The sequence below is a fragment of the Lipophrys pholis genome, assembly GCF_963383615.2.
Source record: "Lipophrys pholis genome assembly, chromosome: 12".
In the NCBI taxonomy this organism is placed as follows: domain Eukaryota; kingdom Metazoa; phylum Chordata; class Actinopteri; order Blenniiformes; family Blenniidae; genus Lipophrys; species Lipophrys pholis.
In genome coordinates, this window is record NC_137641.1 from 546581 (window position 1) to 560580 (window position 14000).

Consider the following 14000-nt stretch of genomic DNA (forward strand, 5'->3'; position numbering starts at 1 on the left):
TATCAACGGCGAACACACGCAAGAAACCATACATTCAGAACTTTATCTGGGAATTTAAAAGTAGCAACTTACCGCTATGTAGCTCGCGCCTGCACGTTCGGGTTAAATATGCCGTCATTTCCTGTCTGACAGTGGAGGGAGTCTCACAGTGGAGGCTGCACTGGAAGAATGGAGGTCGTCTTCTTCTTCTTTTGGTTTTAGGGCAGTTTGCATCCATGTTTGTTGCATTACTGCTATCTTCTGGTTCTAGCTCTCTATGTCATTCCCACCGCTCTATTTTCCCCAATAACCCCGTTGCCTTTAGGAAACTGCCCTTTCCACTTTCTCCCCACACCAGTATCTCCTTCACTCTTCCTCCTTCCATTCCTTCGCTCCTCAGTCCCTCCACCATATTCCTTCTTACCCCCCCCCCCCCCCCCCCCCCCCATACTTCCTGCAGCTCGCCAGCACTGCTCCACTGTTTCTGGAACTTGACATATACAGTACTACAATGACCTGTTGGATGTTTCCCTATTATGTATTTTGTACTATTCAGATAAGTATGCCCAACTCTTAGTCTTGTAGAAGCCGTCTCTTCTTCCCTACTGCCTCCTCCACTCCTCATTCCTCCCACTTTATTTTGAATACTGACCAGATGTCTTCCTCTGTCCTCCCTGTCCCATTGTTGTTGCCCTATTCTATGTCCCTCCCTCCGTGCTATAGATTTCCCTTCTGATCTTGCCAACATGATGCTTATGTCTATTTTCATTTTGGTTGTGGCGTTCTTAGCCAGCCTGTCAGCCTTCTCATTCCCTGTTATACCAACAGAACCCAGAAAAAAACCATTTCTGCCCCGTTTCTTAGCCTCAGAATGTTCTGCCAGTACTTTGTACAGCAGGTCTTGTCTGCAGTGTGATATCCCCGACCTGAGGCTCTTTAATACAGCCGCCGAATCACTGCACAGCACAGCCTTGCTTCCTCTCTCCTTTCTCACCCACCTCACTGCCACCAAGATGGCATACACTTCCACCGGAAACACACCCAGGTGATCTGATGTTCTTTCTCTCATCCCTCCTTCATGCCCGGGCTCCACCTCCACCACTGCTCCTCCAGGAGCTCCTGTTGCTGGCTCCTTCCATCCGTCTGGGGAGGTTTCTAGATAGTCCCAATAATATTCTTCTATATATTCACAGACTTCACCCATCAACTGTAGCCCCTCTCGAGTTTCCTTTCTAGTCAACGAGCTTAAATCTATCATTCTTCCCTCAGTCCTCCACACAGGAACTTCTGGCCATATTACTGAGAACTTTATTCCCTGCACTCCCGTCTCTTTCTCCGTTTCCCCTCCGGTCCATCCAGAACGGAGTTTTTTAGTTTTCTCCCGCTCCCCGCAGTTCTTCATAACTCTCTTAGTTGGATGCTCCTCCCCATAACCTTCCAGGTAATCCAGTAATGAACTTGTACCTGTTTCCTCCGTAGACCAAGAGGCACTCCCCCCGCCCCATCCTGGAGATGTCCTCCCTGCTCCCAGACACCCCCTCAATCCCTGAGCCTGAACCACCACCAGCCTTTCCAACACTGATTCTGCAGCTGACCCATATGCCACACTATCATAATCCAGTCAGAGCTGTGTATATTTGCTTCAATGACGCCGTGCCTGCCCCCCCCCCCCCATTTAACCCTTGTTAGACACCACATAACATTAAGAACCTTCATACATTGTGCATGCTCTCTCCATGTTAACCCACACCCCCAAACATCTAAACTTATCTACCCTCTCATTGTTCACATATAATTTCACCTCCTTTTTTGTTTTCTGATTGGGATTATTATGGCTTCCTTCCAACTCTCTGGTAAATTCCCTTTAGTATGAATAACTCAATAACTTCTTCTGACCCTCCTCACCTGGATGATTTAACATTGAGTAACACACACCGTCTTTCCCTGGTGCTGATCTCTTCATTTTCTCCAGAGCCATATTTAACTCCTCCATTATAAAGGAAATATTATACTCCTCCTCATCACTCCTCTTCCTCAGGAAAGCACCTTGGTTTCCTTCCTTTGTCTCCTCCCTGCCTCTCCTCACCTCCTCAGACAATTGATCTGAACTATGTATTGAGACGAATGTTTTGATCATTACCTCAGCTTGTTCCTTATCTGTTACTGCTTCCTCTTCTCCATCACTCAGCACTGGATAGTTCCACTCCCTCCTATCTCCCTCATCTTTCTAATCATTCCCCATATCTCTCCTACCTGTGTGATACTACCAATTGAGTTGGAATATTTCCTCCAGTAGACAGTCTTATCACTCTCCTCACTACTGCTTGAGCCTGTTTATATTGACCCATTGCCTGGAAGCGCTGTGTTCTTTTTACTATCTTAAATGCTTTATTCCTGTTTTCACTGCGTCTTTATCACCCCACCAAGGTACTAACTTCCTCTTCCTCTTAACCTTACTTTAAGGAATAACTTCTTTCGCTGTGAGTATTATGGCTTTTTTTGATTTCATTAGCCAATGTCTTGATATCTAGATCATTCTCAATCGGATTTATGTATCCGTCACACTTCCTCTCAAATTTTCCCCAAGTTGCCTTTTCAATCATCCATTTCACGCCCCCCCCCCCCCCCCCCCCCCCCGAGACCTGGAGGTCTCAGTGACTGAAGGGGGGAGGGGCATGGATGCTGATCTTACAAGTCACTGGGTAGGGATCACTTCCTATAGTTCCCTTGCCGTACACTGTCCAATTACATATTGTTGCCAATCCACTGGACACCAATGTTAGGTCCGATGCTTATTCCCTTCCTGTAACCACATCAACCCTGGTTTTTTACCCTCCTCTAACAAGTCCTCTATTACCTGACCATTGTTATCCACCCTCTCACTCCCCCACAGTGTGTTATGTACATTAAAATCCCCACACCAAATGACATTACTCTCACCATGTCCCTCTACTCCTTCAACCTCACTTAACTGTAATCTTTTACATGGCTTATAATTAATTAATTACAATAACCTTCTTATTATTCCCCCATGGCAATGTACTCATGCTCTGTCCCAACACCCGACACCCTGTAAGGTAGCCCTTGTTTAACAAGCGTGACACACCCTCCCCCTACACCTTCTCATCTATCCTTTCTAGCAGACACATAACCATAAATCACAAAATCTAAATTAGGCTTCAGCCAAGTCTCCTATATACATGTTCAGGTTTCTCTTCCCTTGTAGCTATGAACTGTTTAAAATCCTGCCCATTTGCAATCAAGCTCTGTGCATTCCAGTGCAGAATCAGCATTATTACTATTATCATCCACATACTGGCTCCTGGCTACCTGCCTGTCCCCTTCCTCCCACTTCAGGCCTGCCATGCCTCGGTGCTGTGCTGCAGCGATCACTCTCACCTCAATCCTTTCCCTTTTTCATTTCATACTTGCTGTTGCATTTACAACCCCTGTAATAAAAGTCACCAGCTTCTTCTTATCTTCCCATGCCTTCTTCTTTTCTACTCTTTCATTGCCTCTTTATTGTACTCACAACTTTAATTTAGCTTCTCCTGTACTACAATCCTTACCGTCTCATTCTCTTTCTTCTCTATTCAGCTCGTCAACCTTTTTGCGCTTTTAACGGTTTTATTCCCTGCGTTTAATCCGTCTACCAGTTTTTTTAAAATCAACACTTGGAGTTATTCCATATATCACTCCTTTGATTCCATCCTTCAGCTCTCTTCCCTTCACCACCTTCATCTACTTCAGCTACTTTTGCCCTTCCCACATTCAACTGCCCCTTGCTCTTCACTAACACAGCCAACCAGCAGGTTTCCATCCCAGTACTCTAGCATACTTCACCTCACCAATCTGCTCAATTTTTGTCAGTTTCATGGGTCCGCTTTCTTTACACCTCCCTCTTCCTCAAATCTCACAAGATTGTTCATGTCCTCCTTCCGTCCCCGCTCTCTCTCACTCTCACTAATAGTTCCCACGCTGTCACTTCCCACCTCCCTGCCTGTACTATCCTTACTCTTCACCTGTCATTCCCCCAGCTCTCTCCCGCTCGCCTCCACTCCGTCACTGTCTCTCTCACTGTCCATTTCTCCAACCTTACCAGAGATTGTTGTGACCAGAGTACAAACCACCGTTCCGGACCTTACAGACCGTCTGTTGGTGATCCGTCCAGCCTTACCCACACCTCCTTCTCTCTACTTCCTATCTGCTTTCCCTAGAGATTTACTGACACAAACTCATAAATCCTTCAGCTGTGATGCAGTCTCAACTCTCCTTCCGACCTCCCGACGTTGTCTCTCCCAAGAGAGTGGATGTCCTGCAGTCTGTGCAAGTTTTGTAGCTTACAATTCTTGCTGCCTTGAAATATGTAAATACTGTAAATATCAATTTTCACGAACCATTGGTCATATCTATCCATCTATCCAGGGGCGACTGGTCATTAGGGGCAGGGGGGGGCTGAGCCCCACCTGTTATCATCAGAAAGGAGTGAATCCAAAGTGTGTAGTAACTCTTTAAGACTATCTACAATATTTTCTTGTCTGTGAATAAAACTTCCTTTTATACAGCACATAATTACTGTGTGAGGACTGTCCTCTCTGGTTATTGGTCTCCTCTTGCTGTTTCAGGTTGTGTTTTCTCCTGAGCCACACTGATCTCTCACCATGCAGTGTGTATTGCATGCAGTTAACTGTAATTGTGCACGCTCAGGCTGTAGCTCCATTCATTCAGTTTACGTGATTTTGATGCCGAGTGGGTCTTGAAGCCTGAAGCCCCAAGAACAACGTCATTTAGATGCTCAGAGCTGATTGGCTGGCGCTGATTTAGGCACTGCTTCACAGAACCGGAGCGAGTCGTCACAAATACCAGCTTGTTAGCAGCTAAAGCTAACAAACTGTTAAAAATCTAAATTAATTAGGTGGATTATTTACGAGAACGCAAGTTTGAAACGCTTAGTTTAGCATAGAAAATTAAAGTAAGTAGTTGTAAACTGTGCGACGCAGTGAGGAACACTTAAGAATGTCATTAATTTAGAGCTGTACTGGTGGTGGAGTGGCTGAGCTGCTGTCTGTGAAAGATCATAACCTGGTTTGAATCCTGTCATTGGGTTTTTTTTTTTCCCATCGGCTGTTTCCAAGGCTCAACTTTTGTACGGAATCAACACCTATATGGTGGTTATAATGTTGTGGCTAAAAAGAATTCAGTAGTTTCGCTAGACCTGAAATAAAATCTTGCCCCACCAAGTATTTACATCTAGAAACGCCACTGTATCTATCAATTGTAGTGAGTTTACATAATTCACCCACGGAACCTAAGTTAAATTACAGAGTTCCGGGGGGACAGTTTATACCGGTGGTGATTTCCTGTTATTGTTTGTTTGTGTGAGTATTTCACAGAGTTAAAAGTCTGCTACGTAATTGTAAAGCGAACGTCTTAATGTCACTAAAACAGCCAGCTTTAGCACCGTCTTTTGACACGCCGCCTCCGACTCCCGTCCTTGCACTATCTATACATTTGTGTGTGTGTGTGGTGTTTTATAAATGACCTATCATAGATCAAAAATCAGATCATTCTATTATTGTGTAGTCCACTACGACCAATTTCATAAATACATTTACTTCGGAACGAAGCTAGAAAAATTTCACGTCCTGTCACCTATTTCCTCCGTTTCGGGATCAAAACAGAAAATCTCCTCCTGATTGGCTGTGGGACAAAACCCTCTCTCCTGGTTGGCTGTGAAATCCGTCAATCTCAGATAAGCACCGCCTTTTTCTCCATTGACCGAATGCACAGGTCTTTTTGACAGTTTTTTTAAATCTGTGACTTGTATAACAAGATTTCTGCTTGTGTTGTATTTGTGGAGAGAAAAGAATTCTACAGGTACACAACTCAGGGTACACAACTACAAATTCACTTTTACATGTACACAAACCTTTTTCACCAATAATACCTCCATACCAATTCATATTCCAGAAGAACAAGACGAACGTTCGGCAGTGCAGGGTCCTGCCGAACAAAATTACGTTTCAAGGCCCCTGCATACTCCATTTTTGTACGGAAGCCTTTTAGGGCGACTGAAGAAAAAAAAAGATTTGGAGGCTAAAAAGAAAAAAAACCTTCATGCTCTTCAGAAAAAGTAGACATATTTTTTTTTTCACAGTGGGAAAAAAAAAGTCGGTCCCTCCACATGTCAGCGGTGAGACTGCTTCCTCCTGATGCATCAGGTGGTTTAATGAAGGGATGAAAAGATGCTTCAGGACAGAATGGCTCTCATAAACACAGTCAGTTATCATCAGTATCAGGACCAGAAGAGACAGAGCAGCTGCTGCCTGGTTCTGTAGAGCAACACAGTTATCATCAGTATCAGGACCAGAAGAGACAGAGCAGCTGCTGCCTGGTTCTGTAGAGCAACACAGTTATCATCAGTATCAGGACCAGAAGACACAGAGCAGCTGCTGCCTGGTTCTGTAGAGCAACACAGTTATCATCAGTATCAGGACCAGAAGACACAGAGCAGCTGCTGCCTGGTTCTGTAGAGGAAGTTCGTCCAGTACGAAGGACAAAGACACGGATCCTGGGCTGCTTATTTAAATGTTCTTATTAATCAAGGAAATCCTGTGTAAAATCACGTCCATCTGCAGTAAGCAACCCGATATAGTCACAATTAAGTGATTTAATGTGAATTCACATCTACGGGCAGATGATGAGGGATGGACAGACGTGAAAAAGAAAAATCTCGACTTTGATTTTCGACTTTTTCTGAAGTGTATGAAGGTTTTTTTTTTTTTAGCCTCCGAATTTTTTTTTTTTTTCCAGTGGCCCTAAAACTCTTCAGTACTTTTTGAGCCCATAAGTACAAGAAGAAAATTCGGCAGTGACATCACCCAGCTGCCGGAAAAAAAAGCTTTTTCGGCAGGACTGTTCATTCTCCGATAAGAAGCTGCCGAACTCGCAGGCCACGTCCCCTCACAACAGGCCACGCCCCCGTACCACCGGCCACGCCCCTTCACAGCAGCCACACGTCTGTGATGCAGCGTTTAAACTTCTCAACAGCACAGTTTATTTCTGGCCTCCAGTGCTTTCAGAAACACATTCCTCTGAACTGTTCCAGTGATAAAAGAGAGAGTTGTTGGTCCGGTATTAACTGCAGGAGCTGACAGCTGTTCGTGATGCGTTCAGGTGCATCATGTAAAAGTCTCCACTCCAACATTTTAACGAGCTGCGGTGCTCATACAGTAACGATGTTACAAGCTAAATATGATTAAAATATGACTGATAGTCATGAGCGAACGAGAACACGCATGCGCAGCACACGGCAGAGCAGAAGTTTCGGCAGTGAGGTGAATAGACATTTACATGCGCAGCCCAGCTATTCCTATTCTCTATTGGAAAGGGCTCTGAGTTCTGTGACACATAACTCGTATTTTGATAAGTCTCACTTGACTATCTTTTGTGTCTTTCTGTGCTTGGCCTTCTAATATTGTTTACACTAAAGGCACAACCACTTGTTTGAAATGAATACTTCCTGGAAAACAGTTAACTAAAATCATTCCCACTTTAATAAAACCCAAAATCCATTAAACAGGTTCGTAAACAAAAGATGCTTGCAACAATTCACAATAACTCAAAATTAGCCAATTGATATAATTGGGTTAAATAAAAGGTATTTTCTATCAAAGTGTGCACACTGGTAATTAGTCTGTAATTATTTTAACTTAAAAACTCAAAGCGCAGGCCTGCTTCGTTGCCCGGGATTCCACACAGCACAATAAGGAATATCCTCAGTCCTTTCCTCTCTGAGGAGGAGAAAAAAACAAAGCGGTACCTGGTCCCACGGAACTGGAAGGGTTCACTCCTATCAGTCTGACAGGCTCAGTCCGGGAACAGCTGATCGACGACACCCGGGAACAGCTGATCGGCGCCACTGCAGCACCACCGGAGCGTCCTTCCCGTTGCCAGAGGAACTCTGAGTGTTCCGCTCACTCAGAGCTATCTGGTTTCCTCTCGCTGTCTCCAGGTGGGAACCAGCAGGGTGAGCGACCTGCTCAGCTGTGGGGGCCGCCCCTGAAGCTGCTGGCCGGTGGTGAGGTGAATCAATCACTGAACTAGTGAGTGATCCTTCAGCTGTCAAAGCCACAGATCTCACCTTCGGGTGGAAGTTATCTGTTGCGCATCCAGCTGTCCCTTTACCGTCTTCTCCCAGATCGTCTCACCGACAGATCTGTCCACCGGGACACGCAAACACACCCGCTGGCTTCCCTGTGTGCGGACCTGTGTGTCTGGATCTCCAACGCCCCTCGAGTCTCCAGCTGACCTCCTAATTAAATCAACAACTCCTTTCACTTGATCTCTGACGCTCCTTTCTCCGTCACAGGTGAAGGTTCACAGAACGAATCAAAACAGAACATGAAGCATCGCTTCAAAATGAAATAAAAAGGAACTTAAAAATCAACAGACTTGGAATTGACATTTTAGCTCAAATTAAATACATGAAAAAACATTATTTTAAACAATTTTCTCCTGGCTACACGTTTATATGTGTATATGTCTATGTTTGGGACAGCAATCCCTGTCCTCTGATTGGCTGTGGGTCAGAAGTCCCTCTCCTCCGATTGGCTGTGAAATCCGTCAATCTCAGATTAGCACCGCCTTTTTCTCCACTGACCGAACGCACAGGTGTATTTCACCTGATATCTCAGCTGGGAGCCGCGATGTGGGATTTGTAGTTGAAGAAAACAGTCTGTGACTTGTGTGGAAGAACTGCACATCGATACAGGAGCACAAATATGTTTTTCACCAGATGTACTGCAACAATTGGAGGAAAAATATCAGCATGACAGTTTTTTTTAATGTGTGACTTATAAAACAGGATCTGTGCTCCTGTAATGAAGAATTTGTGACTTGTATGTGTGGCGTTGTATTTATGGAGAGAAAAGAATTCTACAGGTACACAAAACATTTCTACAGGTACACAACTCACGGTACACCACTACAAATTCACTTTTACAAATACACAAACCTTTTTCACCAATAATACCTCCATAGCTGACCAGGGCCAAGATGGCGGCGCCACCGCTCGCCAGCACCAATAGGTAGCAGCGGTCTGCGGCGTCTACTCCTTATTCAGTCTATGTACGCAAGCACCTGTGCAGGTGTGTTGAACCACGAGATGTGATTGGCTCACGCGGCTCTTTCTTTTCCAGCGCGCGGGCGCGCTGACGTCACGGTGTCCTCGGGCCTGACGCTGTGCTCCATATAAACTTTGAGCCAGATTTCATTCCATGATGCGGAGCGGAGCGGAGCGATTCTCCGGGCGGCTGTCACGGGCTGGGGCGGACGTTGAATTTGTCATTGCGCCGTCAGTTTACCCAGGACACCCCCATCAGTCCCCCACCAGCTTCTTGGGGGCAGAAAGGAGCTGTTTGTTGCCGTTGTATGGGACAGCCACCATGTCAGATTTGACTCTCCAGGTAAGACCACCTGTCTGTTTCGTCGGTAGGAGGAGAGGTGAGATTGAACCTCTGTGATGGTGCTTCTTCCCTTTCATACCTGTTCTTCTGCTTTGTTAAATGTTACTGTGGCTGCTGCTGTTTGGAAAGACTGGATCTTCCTGTTTGTCTCGTTTGAACTCGAACTAGTTTCTCTGTTTGTGCTCTTCTATGAAAAAAGCCTCCAGCAGGGAGACTGGCCTTCACCAGAAATATCTTATTTATAGTGTGTGTGTGTGTGTGTGTGTGTGTGTGTGTGTGTGTGTGTGTGTGTGTGTGTGTGTGTGTGTGTGTGTGTGTGTGTGTGTGTGTGTGTGTGTGTGTGTGTGTGTGTGTGTGTGTGTGTGTGTGTGTGTGTGTGTGTGTGTGTGTGTGTGTGTGTGTGTGTGTGCGCTCTTCTTCTGCTCAGTTCACAGTTCCTGGGGGGGACAAAAGTCAGAATTCCACAGAAAAAGTAGAGATGTCAGGAGGAAAAAATGGGACAGTTCTGACTTTAATTTCTGATTTCTAAGGAAAGTCAATGCAATGGAGCTAATTCATGCTTTAATTGCAATAAGAGAATTAATGCAGTCAATCTGACTTTATTTTATGATTTCTGATGTTTACGTCAGAATTCTGACTTTAATGTCCTAAGTATTACATCTAATTCGGAATTAATGTTCATCTTAGAAATTCCGAAGAAAAAAATATCATACATTTTTTAAGGACTTTTGTCATTTTGGGGTAGCCTTAATTGTTGAGTTTTCTCTGTAAAAATGCCCTTAAATGACTGGGTTGTTTTTGGCGCTATATAAATAAAGTTGAGTTGATTTCATTTGAATTGAATTAATCTTCCTTTGTAAAGATCACTCACTCCTGGATGTGTTTGAGCTCCGTCTCTAATAGACATTGATCATCGTTTCTGAGTTGATTGCCACAATAAACTTCCTTTACGTTGATTTATGCAGACTTTGTTTGAGCAAAAATCACAAACCTTCATAAGGAAATGTTTCAAACCGATTTAACTTCAGACGCTACATACAACCCAGTCTGGTGTTGATATGTAAAATGAGGGCAGAATAAGATTCCAACTTCGTTTTAGTACAAACAACCAATATCTGTTAACAGAACCTGAAAAAGGCATGTAAACACAAATTCAGTGTTATTTCAACATTTACTGGTTCAGTAAAATTCAGTGAAATGTCAGACAATCTTTCAACTCTGGTGTACAGATCTTGTTGAAGCTGAGACGCAACAACACATTCAACACTGCCCCTTTTTTTACTTAAAGGGGACATATCATGCTAAATCCACTTTTTTAGCCCTTAAATGCATGTTGTTGTATATTTAGAGTGTTTAGAAGTACAGAAAAGTTCAAAGTAGTCTCTTCAGGTGCTCCGTTGATATCTTTATATTCTGTTTTGGTCATATTTTGCGATCGGTTTCGATTTTTCTATTCTCTATTACGTTTTTTGAACAATGACGTCACAGTATTCTCAGCGGAACTGCCAAATTAGGACATCGAGATTTCGAGCAATCCGCCATTTTTGTTTCTCGCTGCGATTTTGTAGTCCAACTGAAGTTACGAGAGGATAAGTGGAAATGTTCGGTTGTTGGATGTAGTAACCCACAAGCTTCGTTACACCGTCTCCCAGCATCAGAACCTTTTCGAAGTGCCTGGTTGAGTTTTATTTTTCACAGAAATGTACCCACATCTGTGGGTAAGGTCATTTGTGTGCGCGAATCACTTTAAGGACGACTGCTTCAGCAACCTCCGCCAGTATAAAGAAGGATTTGCCGAAAGACTTGGTCTGATTGAGCGGTCAGTTCCTTCTATCTATGGAGACGACGAACAGAGCACTTCGGTCAGCTGTATATAACGCTAAAAAGTGTGACGATAAGACGTCCCTGTCATTGTTTTGTTAGCATTAGCAGTTGCACCGTCTTCATATGTTAGCGCTGTGTGCTCGTTTTAGATTATAATGTAACTTCTGTGTTAAATAGTCGTTGTAATACAGGCAGTATTGTAGTAGTGGGCATGGATGGAGAAGTTAGTGTAAATATAGTAACACACCATTGCGTTACATCCATATGAAGACGTTGTTCTTCAGGTGCATCATCGTCATTTTCATCTGGCTCCGCCGGGTCCGACTCTGGCTCCAACATGTATGGCTGGATGGACAAATCTTCCGTTGTTGACATTTTGTAAATAATGTGTGAATATAAAGTTTCTGCGCCGCTAGATAATTGTATCTGTTCTATCAAACTACAAAGATGGCCGAACAGGGTGACGTTGAACCGAGTGTCACCTCTGCAACCTGGAGAGGAGGCGGGGTATGAAGTGTCTCATTTGCATTTGAAGAGACCGCCCCAAAACGAGTTGCTCTCAGAAGCACATCAGAAAAGGGGTAGAAAAGGGGCCTGTGGAGCTCTAATAATGAGGAATTCAGACCCAAGCATTGCAGTTCCGCGTTGTATAGACCACAACTGTATGATTTATATGTAAAAAGGAAGGATTTAAAAGCATGATATGTCTCCTTTAAATCCTCGCTCTAACACTTTTTCTTTTTTTGCTGGTTTTTCTAAAGCTCAAGAAAGACTTCAGCAGCCTTCTGAATGCATGTTTTTGTAAATCTACATTTACTGTGAACTAAAGCTTTTATAACTATTGCACTCATTAAAACGGTGCTACCTCCATTAAATAAACCAGAAGCAGCATTTACTTCTGTTGGAAATTTGAAATGTAGTTTTTTCAGGTTGTGAGATTTCTGCCAGCTTTGTGTTCATCATTTCACAAATGCTCCCTCAGTTTGATGCTTAATAAGGTCTCGCCAACTTTCACTGTAGCATCTTGCTGCAATTTGCTGTTTACTTTTTGGTGTCAATGTTGAACAAAAGCAGAAATCCCATGTTGGTGTTCAGGGGACAACATTGAGGACGTACACACACACACACACACACACACACACTACATTGAAGAGCGGATTGCAGACAGCCCTGTGGTGTTGTATTAAGTCTGCTAATCTGACTGAAATGGTGTGGACCAATTATTTATTTGACATAATTATTACATTTTTATATTCCTCAGTCGGTTTCATATTGGCTGTGGGTATACTAGATCAACCCTCACACCTTCCTGGTCCTCTTTGGCAGGAGGAGTGTTTGCTGTAGAGGAGATAAGAGTCACTGGAATATTAAAAACGGATGATGCCAAACCCATCTGCTGTTCCTCTAACTCCTTTCATTACAGAGGTCACATACACCCTGATTTGATATCATAATAGGACTGGCTGCTGCTCGGTCGGGTGTGTTTCTGGGCGCTGGGGGAGGGGGGCCTGGCGATGGTTACTAAAATGCCAAAACAAAAGACACCTATGATGATCACTGATTCTCCGAGATCTTGGCGAGATGGAAATGTTTAACTGAGGTGTCAAAAGAGAAGGAGAAAAAAATAAAGAATTATAAGATGGTAAGATAACAAGCATTAATCAATTAACTTTAATGGCTGTAAAGCTGAATTAAAAAAACATTAAAACTGCAAGCAGCCTTGAGCGGGACCTTGCACTCGGGCCTCTGGCACATTGGGTTCGGCCCATTCATGGCCAAGATATACATTTGGAAGGTTTTAACAAAAAAGGACTTTTAGTTTGAAAAATGTGTGGGGCTTTTATTTATGAAAGCCAACTAAACTCTAATCGAGCTAATCTCTAAATATAATTTTTTTTTTAGGTTTTTCGTGTCTTTTTTTTTTTTAAAATAAAGTCTTTAATTTTGAAAGGAGATTTGGGCTTTTATTTTGAATGCCAGCTCACCCCTCGCTTAGCTAGCAACGTAACCGAGGAGCTTAGCAACTACCTCGGTGACTTCAGCTTGGGTAATGGACGAGTCTACCTGAGGACCCAGCCTCTGCTTCCTCAGCGGAAGGCATGATGGTGGGATTGAGGAGGTCCTCGAAGTATTCCTTCCACCGCCTGACGACCTCTTCAGTTGAAATCGACAGCTCCCCACCTCCACTGTAAACAGTGTTGGTGAAAAACTGCATCCCCCTCCTGAGGCGCCGGACGGTTTGCCTGGCCTCCCCGAACTCCTCCCATACCCGGGTTTTTGCCTCCACCACGGCCCGGGCTGTGGCCAGCCTGGCCTGCAGGTACCTGTCAGCTGCCTCGGGAGTCCTGTGAGCTAACGGCACCCGATAGGACTCCTTCTTCAGCTTGACAGCATCCCTTACTTCCGGTTTCCACCACCGGTTTCGGGGGGTTGCTGCCACGTCAGGCACCAGAGACCCTGCGACCACAGCTCCGAGCAGCAGCTTCGACAATGGAGGTGGAGAACATGGTCCACTCGGACTCAATGTCTCCAACCTCCCCTGGGATCCGTGAGAAGCTGGGAGTTGAAGACTGCGCGGACAGAGGGCTGGGCCAGGCGTTCCCAACAGACCCTCATGACACGTTTGGGCCTGCCGAGTCTGTGCGGCTTCCTCCCCGTCCAGCGCATCCAACTCACCACCAGGTGGTGATCAGTTGACAGCCCTGCTCCCCTCGTCACCCGAGTGTCCAA

At 44.5% G+C, this 14000-nt stretch overlaps 1 protein-coding gene across 3 annotated transcripts in view; it reads left to right on the plus strand.

Annotated features, from left to right (window-relative positions):
* The first annotated feature begins 9251 nt into the window (after positions 1-9251).
* The window catches only part of pkn3 (protein kinase N3), an 87192-nt gene continuing 82443 nt past the window's right edge, over positions 9252-14000 (plus strand). For all 3 annotated transcript variants that reach the window (XM_080477494.1, XM_080477496.1, XM_080477495.1), the window contains exon 1: positions 9252-9446. In XM_080477494.1, the coding sequence (XP_080333620.1) occupies positions 9258-9446 (189 nt within the window). In that variant the 5' untranslated portion in view covers positions 9252-9257. The remainder of the gene's footprint in view (positions 9447-14000) is intronic.